Genomic DNA, 20,200 nt, shown 5'->3' with positions numbered 1-20,200 from the left:
TCACCATAGGCATATCCATTGCGATCAGCTCAATGGTGTTCGGCCTTGGGGACACGGAGCGGGTGTTCAAGTGCATCAGCAAAGTCAGAAAGCTTGGCATAGGTGATGAACTGGGAGGCATCAGGGTCAAACTTCTCCCAAATTTCATAAAGGTCTCAAAGTCGTCCTCACTGAGCGGGTCGGCACTCTCCTCCGTGGCCACGCTGAAGTTCTCCAGGATGATGGCGATGTACATGTTGACCACAATTAGGAAAGAAATTGATGAATGTACATAACAAAGAAGAAGATGCCCACAGACGGGTTGCCGCAGTCTCCCGTGGCGGGGGTGCCAGCGTTTTCTAAGAAGGGGTCACAGTCTGGGGGGTAGTTGAGGATGGGCAGCAGCAGGCCGTCCCAGCCAGCTTGACGTGGTGATCATAAACAGGATGATCATGCTGTTGCCAAAGGTCTCAAAGTTGTACATGTCATCAATTCCAGCCCCATGTTTCACGTAGCCAAAGTTGGACATGCCAAAGATGGAGAAAATGAACATAACCAGGAAAAGCAGCAGGCCAATGTTGAACAAAGCCGGAAGGGACATCATGGGGCAAACAGCAGAGTTCTGATTCCTTTGGCACCTTTGATGAGACGCAGGATTCTGCCGATACGAGCCAGACGGATCACCCTGAAGAGCGTTGGTGACACAAAGTACTTCTCAATCAGGTCAGCCAGGAACATGCCTGGAATTAGAAGGAATCAAAAGACACAGCATATGTTCTGTTAGGATGTATGGAATATTATCACTGAAACTGCCCATTGACTGCTGCTACTTTGTATATATTATGTCTAAACAAGTAAAAACAGCACATTCAAGTTTTTTGTTGTTTGTTTTGTTGTCTTAACACTCGATATACATGTAGAAATATATAGAGTAGATATTTCATTCACCACCATTATATAGATTATAGAGACATACATTAAAACTAAAAGAAAACTGTCTGGGTTTCTATCGACTGAAGAAAGACAACATATACAGTCATATACAAAGTTTTACATATACTTGTAAAGAGTCTATGTAAAGTCAATCTTGAGTTTTCAATGACTCCTATATCTCTTAATTTTCTGTGATTGAATCATTGGGACACAGGTCTTTGTCACAAAAAAAGCAATCATGCATTTGAACTAGGTACTTTAAGTAGCCATCTACAAGCATCTGGCTGTATCTTTGACTACTCCTTTGTAAGCTAAATATCCTGGCTTTCTGATACAATCTTAATTTAAGCACAGTCCACAAGGTCTTGATGGTGATTAAGTCAGGACTGGGGAGATCAGTCTAAAACCCTAATTCCAGCCTGATTTAGCAATTTCTTTACCACTTTTGACATGTATTTGGTGTAATTGTCTTGTTGGAACACTCAACGAAGTTCGAGATCCAATCTTCTGGTTGATGATCCTTCAGTGTTCCAGTTCCACTGGCAGCAGAACAGCCCAGAGCATAATATTGGCATCACCCTGCCAGGCGGTAGGTTTGGTGTTCTGAAGAGTTTTTTTTGCTTCTCCAAGCATATTTCTGCTCATTGCAGCCAAATGATGAGTCTGAGTGCATCAGGCCTATTTAAATTGGCGTAAAGGAGTCAGCACTGTAGTCTGTAGTCAATTGTTAATCCCTCACAAGACGTTAGGAGGTCACTAAGAAAATTTGATAAGGCACGGCTTTCTACCGTCACCAAAACTGATAACTCAAGTCGCTATATGCATATTTTAATCCAACAGACTGTCATTTATCCAAAAGACCTGAATTTATAAAATCATGCATGATTGTCTTTTGTAATAAAGACACGTTTCAATTATACAACATGAAGAGTTTTAGGAGTCTCCAAATCTCAAACTGCCATGATAATACATGGTCTTTATAATGTATGCAACCTTTTGTTCACTGTACATGTTTTTCTTTTAAGTGGCCCCTAACCCCCTAATCTCTGGGTGCTGTACCTGGGTGAGGTTATTTACATGGACTCTACCTGAGCTTCTTCCCACAAGCTGCCTCACATTTCTTTTCCCATGTATAAGAACCTTTTTGAAACTTGCCCACAATTGAAAGGATGACCACAACCACATCAAAGATGTTCCAGCCATTGGTGAAGTAATAGTGACGCAGCGCAAAGAGCTTCAGAAGAAACTCGCTCAGGTGAGATCACAATGAAGAAGAAGTTAACCCAGTAAAGCACTTCCTCGGTCTCCTTTGACTGATCGTCTGTCTCCACCATCATAGTGACCATGTTGAGGCAGATGAGGATCATGATGGAGATGTCAACACTTGTTGCGTCACAAAGTCGAACACCATGCCTTGGATGTTGTTCTGGGAAGAAAAGGGAGAAACGGAAACAGGGACGGTAGGGTCAATTTCTCAGTTTTTAGAATTTAAAATATCAAACATGTCTAGTGGTAAAGACAGCAGAAAAATATTTACCTGAGGGCCTGGGTATTGGTTTTTGTGGCTTCTTTGACCCTAGTTTCTTCATAGGCATTGTAGTATTTCTTCTGTTCTTCTGTCATGAAGATATCCTGACTCCAAAAGTAAAGGGACAAAAACAATTTGGTTACAGTCTGCAGGAATTTAGAGTATCTCTGTCCATTGCTATTTAATAAGTTTTAAAATAAAGACATGAGACAAGCGGTGCTTCTTGGATTTGTTTGATTTGTTCAGGTTCTAAGCTTGAAAGGATCATTTGATACTTTGAAAAACATATTTCCTGTTTTCTTGGTTATGATTAGACCACTAATTAACCCATGTCCTTGTTTCCAGTCTTTATGGCCTAATATGCTGCTGGCTATGGATATGGAAACCTAACTCGAGTGATACAGATCCTCCTTCAATGATAACAACGAATTCCCCAAAAAGTCAAACAAATCAGCTTATCTGAAAAAAGTGAGGAAAATAAATCTTATCTTTTTCTTCTGCTGGTTGAAGTTATCAATGATGACACCAATGAAGAGGTTTAGGGTGAAGAACGATCCAAAGATGATGAATATGACAAAATAGATGTACATGTACAAGTTGTCCTCATAGATGGGCTGATCCTCCACCTGTAAAGTGGCAAAAGCAAAAATATATTTACAAAGCTGTACTATGTGCTGAGACTGACTGTCAAACTGGGGAAAGCGTACCTTTCTAGAATCTATTGCTGCATACATGATGTCCATCCAGCCTTTGAATGTTGCCTGGGTAGTGGGGTAGTCACAAGTGTGAGAAAACATGTTCAAGAGCTGACATTAGCAAAGAAATACAAATTAGTTGTGGCAAAAAAGATATCTTACCACTTGCAGAAGTGCCAGGTATCCTGCACCTACATTGTCAAAATTGATCTTGACATTTTTCCATCTGACTTCTGAATAATTTGCATTAATTAATGCAAAGCACTCTGTTTTGTTGTTCACTACATCCGGTTGAAATATCTCCTCAGCTGTTTCATTGTTACAGAAATAATCTTCCCAGCAAATAGGTTGACACCCATGATGCTGAAAATGAGCCAGAAGATGAGACACACCAGAAGCACATTCATGATGGAGGGGATTGCACCCACCAAGGCGTTCACCACAACCTGAGGAGAAGTGAGGAAACAGACAGAATCGTAATTTAGTGTTCACATCCCAGCTGCAAGGCGATGTTCACACATAAGAACACCAAGACACTCTTACATCGAAAGGCACATTCTTTCCCCTCCATTAGAAGCTCCTCATGTGTCATCTGTTTTCTCAGCACAAGTTGAAGGTCATAACAATCAATTAAAAACAAGTGCAACAATTTGACTCTTTGTCATTTCTTCCAGTAAGTCATTCTTAAGACATTAAACTGGTGTAAAAGCAAAAATTACTATATTAAAATTAAAATATGAATATCTGCTACATTCTACTGACATAAAACAAGTAAATGTGCTTGTGGAGATAACCCAATGTCTGAAAATGGTTGCAGTTACATTTTCTACTGTAGAAGGCTATATTATCACATTTTAAACATTATCATATTTCTGGAGCACGATAAGGAAACTCTATAAGGCTATACATCGATGTCAACATTTTAGCTGGTCAGTGTTAATGAAGTACATTTAATTCCCCACCCTTATAATTGAACCCAGTTTTAGCTCCACATCACATTTTCAAGATTTAGTATGAGATGCACTTCATTTAGTGTTACACTCCATAAAATGAAATTATTCTAAATTACATACCCAGAGTTTTGCTTTACATAAACTATGTCACACAGTTGAGGTCATTAAAGCTCTTAGCTAAAGGAGGGCGCCATAAGAATGTGCATTTCCAAACACTGAGGTGCAATGGAAACAATAATTCAAGAAATCAAAACATCAGGCAAACAACAAATGTCAAAATATTTAGGTTTTCTCTTTAATCCAGTGTTGCTGCCTTATATTATAATATAGGACAATGCATCTATGAGATAAACTGCAAAATGGTGTAATGAAAATAATGGTGACGAAATTTCACTGTAGGATGATGAGCGAGGATGGCGGGGGAGGGGGGTATGCAACAGAAGTTTGTTGGTCTTCCAGTGTGACAATGCCAAAGCCAAACTGTGATAGATAGATAACAGGACACTTGAGGCAGCCAAAGTCAGAAGTTGCTGAGGTTTTTTTTTCTGCCCAGCAACAACTAGAGGCTAATTCAACCCATCACACATTTAAGTAATGATCAGAAATAAACTTCAATATTACCGAGTAATAAGGCAAAACTCAGTACAGAGCCCTCCCGGGGTCGGGTTGGCATTAGAACTACTGATGTGGAAACTGTGAACACACTAAAAGACTAGCAAATAAACTGCACTGTAAAATAAATGTGCAGAAAGGTTTTAACTGACCATGTGCACAGATTTCCAAATCAGTTCAACAGCTGAGGGTCTCTGTAGCACAGGAACACTTAGACAGGCATCAGCTTTCTCACACAGATGGTGTTTCAGTCTATATCAGCCTTGTCCTGTGGTTCAGCGTTAAAAAGGTTTTGTGTGATGATTCATACCAACCTCTAATTGTGCCTCAGCTGATACTGAATAGAGCTGAGGTTTTATTGAAATGTGCTGCATCATTCAAGTCAAAATCCCTGTTATAGTCTAAGTGCACTGGATAGACTTTTACATAGGTTCATATTTTAATGGATAAATCATTGCTAAATGCCTTAACATAAAGCTAAATTTATCATATATGAAATGAAATATGATAAATCAAATCAGATGTATCATGACCATCTGAGATGATCTGCATCCATGCAAAAAGCTTCTCACTGATCAAAGGGGCTACTTACAAATAATTTTCCTCAGAGACACTTTTAAAATGCTCTAACATTGGCATCTCTAGCATGCGTTTGAGGCTTTTTTAATCGGCATGCAAAAGCACCAGCTGCTGGTATCTTAGGTCTTACCTCATCCCTTCAAAACGTGACAGGGCCCTGAGGGGTCTCAAGGCCCTCAGTGTCCTGAGTGATTTAATCGGGCCTAGATCGGAGAGCCCAACGCATTAGCTATAAGGCTGACTATAGACACCTACACAGATAGGGACAGAACGAGAAGGAAAGACAGAGCAAAAGAAGAGAGGACCCACATAGTTTAGAGGGGATATAGAGAGAAAGGTGGACCCTAAATAAACTGTAAGGACGGCTGAATGGTTATATACAGATATATATAAGTACATATATAGTTTCTATATGTGTAAGTATATGTATCTATACAACATAAAGGTTAAACAGGGTTATAACAGTATACAGAGGTCAATAAAGTGAACACAAAGGTTTTTTTCTTTTTTTGTTTCTTTTTTTTCCCCCCAGTGTTTGCTTATGTTTGTGTTTGGGTTTAGTTTGGCAAGCCAGTCTAGCGTGATAACCAGCTTAACAGCACAGTGAGCACACCTGGAAAGAAAACTTGTGGTTGACACAGTGAGAGGGAGAGAAAGAGAGTCAAACAAGGGAAAAATTAGAGGAGAGATGTGTTCACAACACTAAATCAACGTGACACAATAATATACACACGGTACACAGTACAAAACAGTACAGTTTCCACACCAGAGGGCATTTTTACTTAAAAGGGGAGAGAAAACGCAGAAGGTTGAGGACAACTTTCAGGTTAGAAGAGAAGGATAACCTGTGAAAGTCCCACCACAGCACATAAACCTTACCCTGGACCCCCAAACACCGACCCTCAGTCCCTCTTGACAGCTGCATAATGTCTCTCTTAACTTAAAGAGAGACACATTTATAGGCACCTGCTGTGAGAGAGAGGACAGGTCAGCATTAGGGTGGAGGTTTGCATGGAAAGTCAGGATTAAGTTATCTTCACAATATATTGAGATCTCTGCTTGTTTTAGGGTTTATCCTTGGAGAAACAGTAACGGGCTCCACAAGCAATCGATCCCATCACAAAGCTGAAAAAACGGACTCCTCTGTTCTCCATTATGAGATACATCTCTAAATTAGACTACCGACAACACAGTGAATGAGGGAAATAAGGTGTTGTCTTCATTTATGTTTGAGAAAGAAAAGCCAAATGATGTACATTTAATATTCTGATGCAATTTCTGCTTTTAGTGAAATTTAGACAAAAAAGATGAATGGCATTTTTGGGAAATGCCGCTATTTAAGAATAATGCATCATAATATTACTAAAACACAATGGGTGGTCAAATGGACAAAACTACTAATCCTAATATAATGCATTCCAAAACAACAACATATCAAAATGGTAAGAATTATCGAAGAGCTGGATCAACACCAGAACTACAACTACATAGATTAGGATTCACAAATGTAGGTATTATTTTTTATTAAGTGTTACCTAAGTGAACTGCAGCATATTTGTCATTTCTATGTTCTGCCCAAACCTTGCAGATCACAATATAAAGAGACATACATATGTTTCTGCATAGACTTGGTGACAGACATACACACTTGGATCATAATTTCATCCTTCTGGTTGTTATTGGTCAACTTCTGTATACATGGCCCACCTTGAAAGTTTTCATCTTAAAACTGGCCTGAAGTTTGATCTATTGATATCCACAATCCACTTGATTTGTGTTGATCATCTTACCTTTGAATACCATTTTACATCAGGTGAAAATTTACTCATTGCTACAAAATGTAGGAGCAAAGCCACTGCGAGTAACATGAGAAAAAAGCTTTCAGAAGGATTTTTTTTCCTGGATAATCATATTCCCCTGCTGATGAATCCAGACGATAAACACAAAGACAACCCAACTATTCCTATAGTTGCTGTTGGTAACATAGAGCTCTCAACACACGTGACTGTTGAGGACACTGGGACAGTTACTGGACTATACATGTCGATGTACAAATATGTGCTTAAATACTCTCAAATACGGCAACTGGGGGGTACTGGGGGAAACTCAAAGACAAGTTCTGAAAGCCACAAGAAACACAACATACATTATGGATGTTAATACTGAGTCACAGACAGACTGGCACCTCACAGTCAACGGTGGTGGAAAACTGGTGGTCAGGGAATAATGGACAACTTACCAACACATAAATGACTTTGCACAACATAAAATACATTATCAAGTACACATAGCTATGTGGAGAATATGGAGACGTGGAGAGAGTTAAGACAACAATGAAAAAATATGAGTTAATTTTAATATTCTGAGAAAAAATAGCAGAATTTCAGGGAAAAAAAGACTGTCAAAGAAAAAAACCTGACCTTGTTAAGGTAATTTGCAGTGCTGGATAGTACTTGATTAATCCTGGGGTAGAGTGAAATTATTTCACTTGGGAATCCAGCTGTCATTGCAAAAATCATTCAGTAGTCCAACATTTTAATGATACGAGACTTTCCCCAAATTCAGATTTTTTCTCAGAACCGAGAGTCTCCAAATTGATATGCTTCTCTACATACACTCTTCCTCTTCATTGCATGTCAACATCACAACATGTAAGGACGCCACAGAATGACAAGGAAAGTGTCACTTCTGAAAAGCAGTGAATTTCACTGTAACCTCATCTGGCACAAGTTGGGTTGAACATAAAATAATTCTTCCATTTTCAAATAAATATGCAAGAAGAAATTCAAGTGAGAAACTCATCATGCACAAATGACAGAAAAGGACAAACCATATGTAACTGCAGAGTGGGAAAACAGGGAATGACTCAGCAGTCAAGTGCCAGACAGGAAACACATCAAGGTTTACAGATATTTACTGTGTCTGAGAAGTGCTGCTGTGAGGGGGGCTCAAAGTTTCTAGTGGTGGCTGTGACAGTGCAAGGAAACAGCCCTCATATCACATTACCAGTGATGTTGCATAATATGTCCACTCTCACCATCTAAATTTCTGTGATCGCTTGTGTTTCTACACCATGCTGACTACATAAAAACAGTCTCTCAGGCTATGACCCAACAATGCAAGAACTGCTTAGCTTTTCAATTTTGTAGTTCAAGGAATAGACCATGTTTACAGACCTTGGCCCGTTTGGTCAGCTTCTTCTATATGAAACAGACTAGAGGCAGAAAATCATCCCTGTTTTCCCATCATCTCTGAAGAGTTCAGCTAACACTGAAGCTCACTTTGTGCAAAAACTGTGATAGTAGCGTTATTATGTAACATGTAGGTGCGTAAAGAATACTGTGTGACAAGCCGAAATCTGAGAGACGGATGGCTCTGTGACTCCAAAACAAGGAACCTGACACTCAAAGCTTGAGCTTTCACTTATGTTGATTTCAGTGCTACAGAACATTTCTACCACATGTTCTGACTCCTAAAATGTTCCCTTAATGTTGCTTAATGTTCAACGTTGACCAGTGAGGAAATCTCTCAAATCCATGGGTTCCTAAGACACTACAGTCATAAAATCTTTACATGAGGAATTGAACAAAGTGACTTGTATGTAGCTAAACAGCATGCAAGCGTACTTACATCGACAATGAAGAAGTCCAACCAACACCAGGCATTAGTGAAGTATTTCACAAAGCCGTAGGCCACCCATTTCAGCAACATTTCCAGGATGAAGATATAGGTGAAAACACGATCAGCATACTCCAGAATGATGCGGACTGTCTTCCTTTGCTCTATGTACACGTCCTCAAAGGCCTAAACAACGGCAGAAACAGTGGCTTAACTAATCTTTTACAGCATTTATCACTGCCACATAAAAATGAGTAAACTGGAAGGTAACTGCACTTTACAGCTTTTCTGTTTCATTTTCGATTTGCGTTAACTAATGAAAAATACTAGGGAATCTTTATCTACCACTACTATTATCTGTATCAGTCTCAGTTGTTATTGAATGCAGCTGAATGCCTGCAGACTTTTGGATCCATTTTTAAAATCCTAAATCACCACTGCTTTATATACTTTATAAGCAGCTTAAATGCTTTGTTTGATACAGAGTTTGGTACACACTACAGAAAACAACTAAAAAAATAAAGTAAATTCAACCATGTGAGACCAAACTAATAATTGTTTCCATTGCCAGCATCTTTTCTTCAGCATAGAAGTGTTTTGATTTGGCTAGAGGCCTTCCTTCTCCAGAAAGCTGCAAACCTAAGCTGGATTCTGCTGGTTGAAAGGTTGGTGCATTAAAGCACTTTGCTGTCCATTAGCAACAATCATATCAAGAGCAGTTGCAGAAGAGCAGGACATGATCTTGCTTGCTCACATCCTTAAAGGGAAATGATATTCACCCTTTCTAAACGACTGCTAAATGCATTTATTTGCTTTTTTTTCATTTTTTCCTCCCAGTTGTTGCTCACATTATCACCTACTTTTGTCACAGAATGACTCTGTTTCTATGTGTTTATAACAATATTTAGACCTAGTAGAGGCATTAGGCAATGTCTATGAGTGTGTGCATAAATGGGAACCTATATACTTGTGTGTGCTTATGATCTTACCAGTGCTCCACTGCTGAGCAGGATCATGAAGATGATGAGTGTTTCAAACCAGTTGTGTTCTACGATAAGGTAGCAGGTTTTCCTCAGGAACCACCAGTGTTTCCCCCAGCCATGAGTGATGGGAACATCACAGCACTTGTATTTGGCCACACATTCTGTGTGACAAATGAAAACACAACCGCTGATGCACATAGAAGGATATACAGTACAGTACAAGTAAAGACACAAGGCAACACGCTCCATAGTGCCATTAATAAAGAATATACAATGTTGATGATAATATGTCTGCTCATTGGTATCACTAAGCACAAAATGTCAGATATTAAACATCACTTACCATCTGTCCAGCAGGCTTCTGGGTCAAGATACTCTTCCACCACCTCCACCACTGCCACCTCCTCCACATCAGGCTTAATGTCTATTGTGCTGCCCTCAGACGAACTGGTGTCATCCAGCTAGGACACACAGAGGACCGAAGAGACCAGTTCAACCTCGGATTTTTTCTATGCTACAGGTTCAGCAGTGAGATGCTGAAAGCATACAGTATAGTTACAGCACTGTGCCAGTGCAGCCATTACATTAATGCCCCTTTGTGTTTACATGCACAACATGATTGATTGCTAGAGGTATACATGTTGTAGCCATGTAGCGTAGCTAGTTTCCCCTTTGCCACTTTCTATTCTGCACACTTATTAATAGAGTCACATGAATGCAATTAAACCTGGTCAGTGATTGATGACACTGGTAACGATAATCATTATCATATTTGCATAAATATAGATCTTTCAGTGATGAAGGATACATTTATTGGTGATGAAAGAATTAAACAACTACATGATGATTGTACATGCGCATTAAACAGAAGGGTCAGCTAAGAACACAAAATGAAATCTGTTGAAATGAAAAGTCTAATTACTATGCAGAATTTGTGTATATATATATATATATATATATATATATATATATATATATATATATATATTCATGTGACCATTTCACCAAGCCTGGTGAAGCTCACCTTTCCTAATATATCATGTCATTCTTACATCGAGGTGATAGAGTGCAACTAGTAAAACTGTAGCATAATAGCTTCTTTATTCCAATAAAGTATCCACACTCTTGTGCACATGCAGACACTCAGCCAATTAAATTCACCAGAGAATGATACTGCACTTTGCAGTTATAAACTGTCAGCAAAGAAATGCATTCATATGCTCTTCCTCCCTCTGCCTTCTCACTTTCCCTTTACCAAACAACCAGAAGGACCTCTTCTGATTGGCTGTTAGCAGCTCTCAGTGCTTTCTCCTTGCAGTGTACCCTGTGGCTGGCTGTGGTGCAGGGAAGACTGTTATGTGGTTGGTTGAGGGAGCCCAGTGGAATATGAACCTGATGCAGGTACAGTCGTGATGCAGCTGCATTATCTTCCTTCTTTCTACAACAAACCAGGTCAAGGTGACCCCACGCATCAGACAAACTTTATGTCTGGCTCATCCTTCTTCTACATTCATAATATATAGTAGACTATGTTTCCCTGTCTGTTCTCTCATTGGGCCTGCGTTTCTCTGGCTGCAGGCTCAGCACACAGGCTCAATGGTACAGTGCTTCTGTCCTAATGGATGTTCTGAAATGTCAGGTAAACTAAGTGTCTTAAGCGTCGCAGCTCAGACCAGTTCTGCTTACCTTTCATGAAATGATACACTTGGCTTTTGAGGTGAACATGACCATATTGTAGGTGGAAGTTATCAAATACAAAACAATCACAGCTTTGTCATATGTCTGCATTGACCCCAGGTCTTTAAAAATCAAGATCCAAAGTAAAACCATCATGTTGTCTCTATCAAGCAATATTTCACCCAAATCATCTGCAAATTCTTAAGCAAGCAACACTGCTACGACCACTATGCTCACTTTAATAGCAGTCCCTCCTACTCACATCTTTGCTGTTCTCCACATCCGATTCACTGCTGAAGTCTTCTGTATTGAGGTTTTCAAAGTCTGACTCGCCAACAGCAATAGGAACACAGACAGTGAGGTTGGGGTTGTGGATGAAGGACATGTAGTCCTCATCAATCATGTACTTTCCCACACTGCTCCCAATGCCGCTGGTGGTGCCATTGCCATTTTAGGATAGTCCAGTTCACGGTTGATGTCCACTGTATGGTTCGCAATGCAGTTGAGCTTCTTTCATACATTTCATCCAGAGGCTTCTGTTCATCTTCTATAGGCTGCTTGTCAGAGCGAGAAAATAATATGAACAAAACAAGGTATTAGAAAACAAAAATTCTATCATCAAACTGTCAGACAAAGAAAACATTTATTGGAAATTGTTCAAGTCATTTAAAAGCCAAGAAACTGCTCTTTTACAAGTGTAATCATTTTGTACCTTCTTGAGCACTGTGGCTACAAACACCCGTGCGTTGGTCTTTATCCAGGCAATCCCCAACTTGATGCGGGCAACTGCGAGCTGGAGGTTGTTCGGCTCACCGTCGTCATCTGTGGCAGCAAGGTTGTCAGCGCTGAACGAGCTCAGCAGCAGGGCCAGAAACAAGTTCAGCACCTTGGGAAGAAAACACCTCAATATTTCAGCCTGTGCATTTTCAGTACATGTGGGAAACTACAGTGAGCTACTACCATTCAGTACCATCCACACTATGTAATCCGTCTTTTCTTACCACCAGGTTTCCGATGACCATGACCATCATGAAGACGATAAGGCACATGCTCTGTCCTGCCACCTCCATACAGTCCCACATGGTCTCGATCCATTCCCCACACAACACTCTGAACACAATCAGGAAGGAGTGGAAGAAGTCGTTCATGTGCCAGCGTGGCAGCTCACAGGATTGCGCGATCTTACACACACAGTCCTTGTAGTTTTTGCCGAACAGCTGCATGCCCACCACGGCAAAGATGAAGACGATGATGGCCAGCACCAGGGTCAGATTACCCAGAGCTCCCACTGAGTTACCAATGATCTTGATCAACATGTTGAGCGTTGGCCATGATTTGGCCAATTTGAACACTCTCAGCTACAAGAGAAATAGAAAACTGAATTACTCCACAGTTATTCGGAAAGCAACACCTGTTGATAGTTTACTATTTACAGAAGCTATTTCAAGGCTTCAACAGAGCCTTGATAAGAAGCTTTAATGACAGCAAAGAAAGAGACAAACATAAATAAAAGCATGACAGAACGTTAATAAAAGTGTCTTTTCATCTTCCTGATACTTTCCTGCAGAAGAGGAAAACAAATGTTTTCCACTTACCAATCGGAAGGATCTGAGCACTGACAGACCTTCCACATCAGCCAGTCCCAGCTCAACTAAACTCAGAGTAACGATGAAGCCATCAAAGCAGTTCCAGCCTTCCTGGAAGTAGTAGTAGGGATCCATGGCAATCAGCTTGGCAAACATCTCTCCGGCAAAGATCCCTGTGAATACCTACAGATTCACACAAAAAAACATATTACATTTAAACCGGCCACAGATTTTAGTCTCTATGTATTCTTTTTAACTTACAGATCAAAAATAAACAATGTCTTTCATTGTGAAACAGGAAAACAATGACATTTCAGTGGGATTTGTGATTGTTTTATTAGTTGGACAGTTAGTTATACCAACTAGTGCTGCACGAAGTCGGCACTGAAGGTGTTCTGATTACCAGCTAACAGATACTGTTTAATTTCTGGAAACTGTGACTTGATAAAATCTGACTGGAAGTGTGACAAATATGTTTAAATGGCTGTAAGAGCACTCAAATGATAATTGCATAATAGCGCTAATTATCAGACATAAAAACAGCAAAATTCTATTCTCTTCCTCACAACAGAAATCCTAAATGATACTGGGTACAATACTGGATAACTGGCTTGCTTGATTACAATGCATTTTTTTTAAAAAAACGTTGATTTGGTCAAAATTTTAACTAGAATGACAGGGCAAGGTCAAAAAGCAATGGCGCTGTGCAGCAGCAGGATCTGTATGGGACTCTTGCACTCTGAGCCTTTCCCGTACTGTCCACTCAACAGCTAATCGTATGTCCAGTCAGCGCTGCAGAGAACACCCAATGATTCACACTGCAGCATCCATCAAAGTAGATTCCTCAGAGTTCAATTCCTGTTTCACTCTGGACAGCTTGCCAATGTCTATGACCACATTTCCGGTCTGAGTACTGACATGGTGCCAAGCCAATATCACAAATTAAAATGTCTGCTACGGATTTGGTTAATATGTACTCAGACAAACTAGTTCGCAACAGCCGTGCGTATGTATGTGCGTGTATGTGCAAGCAAATGAGAGACAGATCAGTTAGAGAGTTCAGTAGAGTTGACATAAGCAGGATGCAACGGAAGAAGGGTGAGTGACCTAAGTGGGGGTGATGAGAGTTTGGGGAGCAGGCAAGCTGGCTACATTAAGATGGAACTAAATCTTTAATGAGACCCCATCAGATTCCTGTATATACTGTGTGAGTTCTTAAGTGCACATATCATATGATGCATTGATGAACTGGTTTGAGGTTATGTAGGCAGGGGAAACTAAATCTGCAGTGCTTCTGTAGCTCTCGAGAGAGACAATGAGGTCCATGCAGGCATAGAGATGACAAAACAAATGGCAATGGTGCAAGAAAGGACAAAAGAAGAGCTGCAGTTTCTCACCAGGTTGCCGACAGACAGGACCTCCTCAAAGTGCGGAGTCATGGGATAGTGTTCCATGGCCATGAAAAGGGTGTTGAGAACAATACAGATGGTGATGGCCAAGTCAACAAATGGGTCCATGACAATCAAGTAAACTATGTGCTTGATCTTCAGCCAGATGGGACAGCACTCCCAGATGAGGAAGATGTTCGAAAACTTGTACCAGCAGGGAGGACACTTCCTCTGAGACTCCTCCAGCTCTGCCACAAGAGATGAAGAAAGACCCAAACAGGGTAAAAAATAAAAGAAGTTCAGCGCGAGTTCCTTGAACTATACAAGCAAAATAGGGTTTCCAGTTTACTATCTACTACTAAATTTCCTGGTTAATGATCACTGTTTCACAATGAAAATGTGTATCACGGTGTCCTATCTAGATAAATGAAATGTCAGTTTTAGGTATGAATTCATTTGCAATCTCAGTGAGGTGAATATTAAATTCAACTGTGTCATCTGCTTGTAAGAAAGAATCTACACACAAGTTGCAGACAACAACTCAGTGTGTTGATATTAGACAGCTGATGCTGTTGTTCCAGCCTTACTACCCCTGAAAGTTCTACGTCTAGATTAATGCACACAGTTACACAAATCCCTTTGGGCCAAGCTCTAAATTTGACCTCCAAAGGCACAGGATTAAACCATTTTGACAAGAGAAAAGTGAAACAAATGCACTCTCTGTACCCTCTAACAGTGTGTTGGTGACTACGCTCATCTGACTGTTGGCACGGTCTTTCCCTTTGAAGGAAGAGTTGAGCTGATCCACAGATACCATGAGAGAGCCAGAGTGCTTCTTCTTAATCTCCACGTCTGTAGTCTGTGCTCGGAGAAAGACACAATGTCACTCAGAGATATTCCTTATATCAAAGCAAAAACACATTCAAACGCATGCTTGAAAGCCACCTAAACAGTAAACGATGCTCTAGGTCTGCTCAGAAGACAATAAGGGATAAACACAGCTCTTCACATCAGATCATCAGATTACAATGAACGCTCGCCCCAAAATACATAATTTGTTCACTTGAAGCATTTTCTGTCACATACAATCGATGTTATTCACACTGTAAATTCTCAAATTGTTGCCTTAATTTTATACAGCTGAGGATAGACACCAGCTTCAATTTAAAAAAAATTTGAGACAGGCCTTTATTTGTGATCCCCCTGATTTCCATTTTTACATTCAAAGTCATTCAATGGTGGTTTTTATTTGAGAAGTCACAGTGCACTTTCCAATCCCTTCATCATGTACTGTGTTAACATAACTACATACCTTAAGTAACATTACACTGCATTGCAGTGGCATGCATGTCAAGAACAGAGGGGAATTCAAGACATCATTTGCTGATACACCATGCTATATTTTAAGAGATAAAAAAGGTAAAAGCAGGTACATTGGTTGAATTAAAGAGGGGTCTACATGCTAGCTAAAATGAGGAGAAATATTGTTATAGAAAAGATTCAGATTTGTTGTTGCACCATCGAGGGGCTCAGCTGCTGAGGACAAATGAGGACAAGTAGGAAAGAGACGGCTGCAGACCGAGAGTGAAAATGACACAAAGAGGCAGAAAGAAAAAGAAGAGTAGATAAGAACAAAGACAGGAAATAGTATAAACCTGAATGTGCAATGTTGCTAAGAATGGAAAAGAGGCTGAAGTAAGGAGTGTGTTTTATGAACTGTTTTGATTGTCTTCATTTATTTTTTTAAACAAATGAAAATGACTTTATCAGGACAAGCATGGTGACAGAGTTGTTTCCCTAACAACTCTGTCACCATGCTGAGGGGCTGATCTCATACTGAATTCCCGTTAATTAGTAAAATAATAATCATGATGCTGGTAAGGCAGTGAGTTTGTGGACATTGTTACAGCTTGTTAGTGCCTTCTAAAGCTGTTAAAAAAAGAAGCAGTGGAAAAAAGGGCATTAGATCAGGCTGGAAGTATAAATGGTAGTGTAAGGTAAAAATCATAAACTGAATTCAGATATTTAGGGAAGGACAAGAGAGCTACTGAGTTTAGGGGAAAGAGGAACAAGAGCCAAGGGGGAGAGGTTTGTGAAGGAGAAGCTGCAGAGACCGGGGGCCACCACCATCATGCCTAAACTGTATTGGTGTCCCATGGACGTCCTTACACTGTCATCAGTGGCTGCCTTATCTATTTTCACCTCAGGCAGAAGGCGTCTGCCGGGCCAGGGCCGATGAGAGACACCACGCCATTGCAGTCCACTGTGCTGTTCCTCTTCCCTCCAGAGTGGGGTGCCAGTGGATGGATCCGTGAGGAGCCTTGGCTGTAGCCGCTGTAGCTGTTGCGACGGTAAGGTATAAACAGGGAACCTCGGCGGTCTTTCACTCTCCTCCACTGTACTGTGCTCGTCGTCTGCAAACTCATTCTCCGAGCCCATGTCCTTGGAACGGCCTTTGAAGCTGAAGATGCTGCTGCGGCTGTTGTGGCGTGACATGAAGGGTGAGCCGGGGATGCTGAGGAGTGACTGAAGAGATAAATGAGGAGAGGGAGTGTTAAAGAGTTATAAAAAAAAATGCAGAGTTAGTGGGTGTGTAAATAAAGAGGTATGAAAAGGTGAGGAGGGTATAAGAATAAACCAGAGGAGAGAGATAAAAGAAATGAGAAAACTGATGCAAATTGGACAGTAGTTCAGATAAAGGCACAAATGAGTACAGGATTCAATGCATGTTAGATTGTTTATCTAGAAGGAAAATTAGGACTTCTCTGACTATCCCAAGAATATTTTGGATTTTGTGCTATATACTGACACACAATTTCACCAACAAATTGAGAATAATCTCAAAGAATCAAAAATTTGACCAGATTGTTTTCTCCTTTTGAAGTTTAGTTTTTAGCACAATATTAACTCATAAAAGAAAGGAGATGAGAAAATCACAGATACAATTTAGCTGTAAATCATCATGCTGGAGCTGACAGTCACCAGGGGAGACCATTTGGATCAACCAAGTACAAAGAGAAGGTCAGTGAATGTAGGTTAGGCAGTTTGAGAGAAAGGTATCACAAGGTGTAATTCGATCACCGGGAACCATATAGTCAACACTGAATGACAGAAGGACCAAAAAGTCACCTACACCCCAATTGAAGTGGTAAAAAAGCCTCAAGATGGATGTGGGTAAAGAAAGGAAACTCAAGAGGAGGAGGGCAGCTAGCTGACCTCATCAGCTTCAGCCTGCATCAAATGGATGAGGCTTTAAAGTCACAAACCAAACAGCGATCCCAGGAATATCAACTGACAATGTTCCACAAGCATAAGAAGTTGTTTTTGTAGACTGGAAAGCTGACCATTCAGAAATAATCATGAAAGCCTGCTTGACAGCCATGACAGTGACAGCTCAGAGAGATGTGAACAGGGCCAGAGTGGACTGACAATCCAATCTGCATGGAGGAGCTCAAAACCAAGCTACAGAGAATTTCATGGAAACATACCTCACAGGGGTCTAAGAGACAAGGAAAAACAATGCAGTAAAACAAGCAAGCAACTCCCTAGGTCAAGATTTGCAAGCAGAAAGCTCTACTAGACTAGAATGAAGCATGTGATGGGAGCTCTGCTCCAAGTTCTGTACTAAGCACAAATTTGACATATTAATATTTTACATGCAGAGCAAAGGAAAAGTTCAAAAAAATAGGACAATTTGTCACATAAAACATACATCAAACTACCCAACACATACATACAGTTACATTTGAAACCATTAACTGATTCATTACTGTGCCAATTGACAGAAATGTAATTTCATGTATTCTAATAAACATTTGGTGTATCAATGGCATAAGAGTTCTGCCTTTTGAAATTTTATGATTCTCATAAATGCCTAGACGATTGTGGACGTATTTGACAAAACAAGACATTTAAAGGTTTCTCTGGGTATCAGATGGATGTCTTATCTTTTTAAATCATTCTTTATTTCACCATTATCTAAAGTGTTGAAAGCCAAAACATCAATCAATTAATCAAGAAAAGTAGGCATATTAACCTATAATAACAAATGGTTATTGTTGAACTGAGGCGCAAATCACACATGTAAACTAGCTTTGCATCACCCAGCAAAACAGCAGAGTGCTGCTTGTGTATTAAAGGTAAAGATTATAATGCTTAGCTTGTCAGATTATACAGATGTTTAGCATGTAACACATTTAGCATCCCTCTTGCTCCCACTCATCCCCTTTCCCTTCATTCTCATCTCCTTTTACCCGTCCTGCACAGAACAAACTGGAATAGTGCTGTGTGTCTCAGTCCAGCCACCGTGTTTCCAATTTTCAGAGCCAGGGCTGTAGAAGAATTCTAGATTTTTTCCAACACAAGCATATAGGGGATAGCTAGCAGACTGTTAAGAGACACTCATCGAATTTGACAGTGTGTTGGATTAAACGACATATTTCCCACAATGAGCACTTTTACTTTTGGTGAGTAGATTTTTTGATTATACCAAGTTCAATGGGGATGCACTGTCAGGTGTATGAGCTTCCCAATCCACCAAACCCCAGATCAATCAAAGCAGAGTCACCAGCACGTCAACTCTGAAACTCGAAATCTGCAAATGCATCTTATGCTGTCGCTCCAAAGCCCTCACAAGAAACTACACCCTTCTGAGCATGCAACCAGCTTCATCAGAGGCTGGAACTGCCAACACAAAGGACTGGCAGTTGGTGGACCTACAAAGGTAGCGGATTCCCTCCTGCACATTGCAACAACCAGGCTGAGACTAGATAGCAGTTCGCTAGACGGAAGTCATCAAACACATCATCTTGCAGGAGCTAATAGTCCCTTTCTTGCTAATTTACCTGGTTCATGATTGATGTCTTCCTCCCTAGTCGACTTCCTGGGAAACGAATGGTGCTTTTCTTGCTGCCATCATCGGACTCAGACTTAACCACCTTCTCACTATCTCCTTTCTCCTTCTCCTGCTCTTTCTGACGCCATTTCTTCTTGCGATTGCGACGCTCTTTGGCACTCTTGGAGCTCAGCTTGGAGACTTCGGAGGAGCTGCGGGACAAGTGCCCCCCTCCTTCATCCTCTAACGCAGCCTCTGACACCGTACCGGCAGATGTCGCCATGGCTGCAGCCTGACAGACAAAAACATACATCAGAGACAAAACATGCAATATAAACTATACACTGTAGACGATGAAAAATGGGTAAAGTTGCATGTGTGTGGGACACTGACCTGTGTCTCCTCCTGCTGCTTCTTGAGCTGTTCCAGCATGGCCTTGAATTCAGCTTCTTTTTGCTCCGCCTCCTCAATCGTGGCCTGGTTCTGCTCCTCATAAGCCATGGCCACCACAGCCAGGATGAGATTCACCAGGTAGAAGGAGCCCACAAAAATGACCAGCACAAAGAAGATCATGTAGGTCTTCCCAGCAGCTCTCAGAGTCTGACATGAGACATGACATTTAACACGTAAGATAAGGCGTTAAAACATTGTTACTAATAATGAGATATAAATGAAATGCATCTTGGTAAAACCGTTGTTTAATGTTTTGACTTATTTGTCCTGCAGAGCTTTGTCATTCTGTCAGAGGTACTGTATGTATATGTTTGTTGTGTCAGCAGTGCTGTTGCTTATGCATCCAATTCAAGCCTTTTTCCAGGAAAACAGAAACAACACT

At 40.5% G+C, this 20,200-nt stretch overlaps 1 protein-coding gene across 1 annotated transcript in view; it reads right to left on the bottom strand.

Moving 5' to 3' along the window:
* scn8ab (sodium channel, voltage gated, type VIII, alpha subunit b) overlaps positions 1-20,200 on the bottom strand; it is a 48,776-nt gene that overhangs the window by 4,818 nt on the left and 23,758 nt on the right. Inside the window, 34 exon segments of the mRNA XM_051947861.1 lie at positions 2-43; positions 45-151; positions 154-262; positions 265-402; positions 404-585; positions 588-719; positions 2,068-2,170; positions 2,172-2,293; positions 2,296-2,338; positions 2,433-2,501; positions 2,503-2,556; positions 2,929-3,066; positions 3,148-3,201; positions 3,298-3,467; positions 3,470-3,581; position 4,098; positions 5,410-5,494; positions 5,497-5,530; positions 8,910-9,083; positions 9,887-10,041; positions 10,224-10,341; positions 11,820-12,010; positions 12,013-12,072; positions 12,075-12,111; positions 12,270-12,443; positions 12,559-12,915; positions 13,153-13,326; positions 14,541-14,779; positions 15,258-15,390; positions 16,734-16,756; positions 16,759-16,912; positions 16,914-17,057; positions 19,376-19,657; positions 19,759-19,965. Coding sequence (XP_051803821.1) covers positions 2-43; positions 45-151; positions 154-262; positions 265-402; positions 404-585; positions 588-719; positions 2,068-2,170; positions 2,172-2,293; positions 2,296-2,338; positions 2,433-2,501; positions 2,503-2,556; positions 2,929-3,066; positions 3,148-3,201; positions 3,298-3,467; positions 3,470-3,581; position 4,098; positions 5,410-5,494; positions 5,497-5,530; positions 8,910-9,083; positions 9,887-10,041; positions 10,224-10,341; positions 11,820-12,010; positions 12,013-12,072; positions 12,075-12,111; positions 12,270-12,443; positions 12,559-12,915; positions 13,153-13,326; positions 14,541-14,779; positions 15,258-15,390; positions 16,734-16,756; positions 16,759-16,912; positions 16,914-17,057; positions 19,376-19,657; positions 19,759-19,965 — 4,317 coding nt within the window.

The sequence above is a fragment of the Acanthochromis polyacanthus genome, chromosome 5 (assembly GCF_021347895.1).
Source record: "Acanthochromis polyacanthus isolate Apoly-LR-REF ecotype Palm Island chromosome 5, KAUST_Apoly_ChrSc, whole genome shotgun sequence".
NCBI lineage: Eukaryota > Metazoa > Chordata > Actinopteri > Pomacentridae > Acanthochromis > Acanthochromis polyacanthus.
This window is presented reverse-complemented; position numbering and strand designations above follow the sequence as displayed.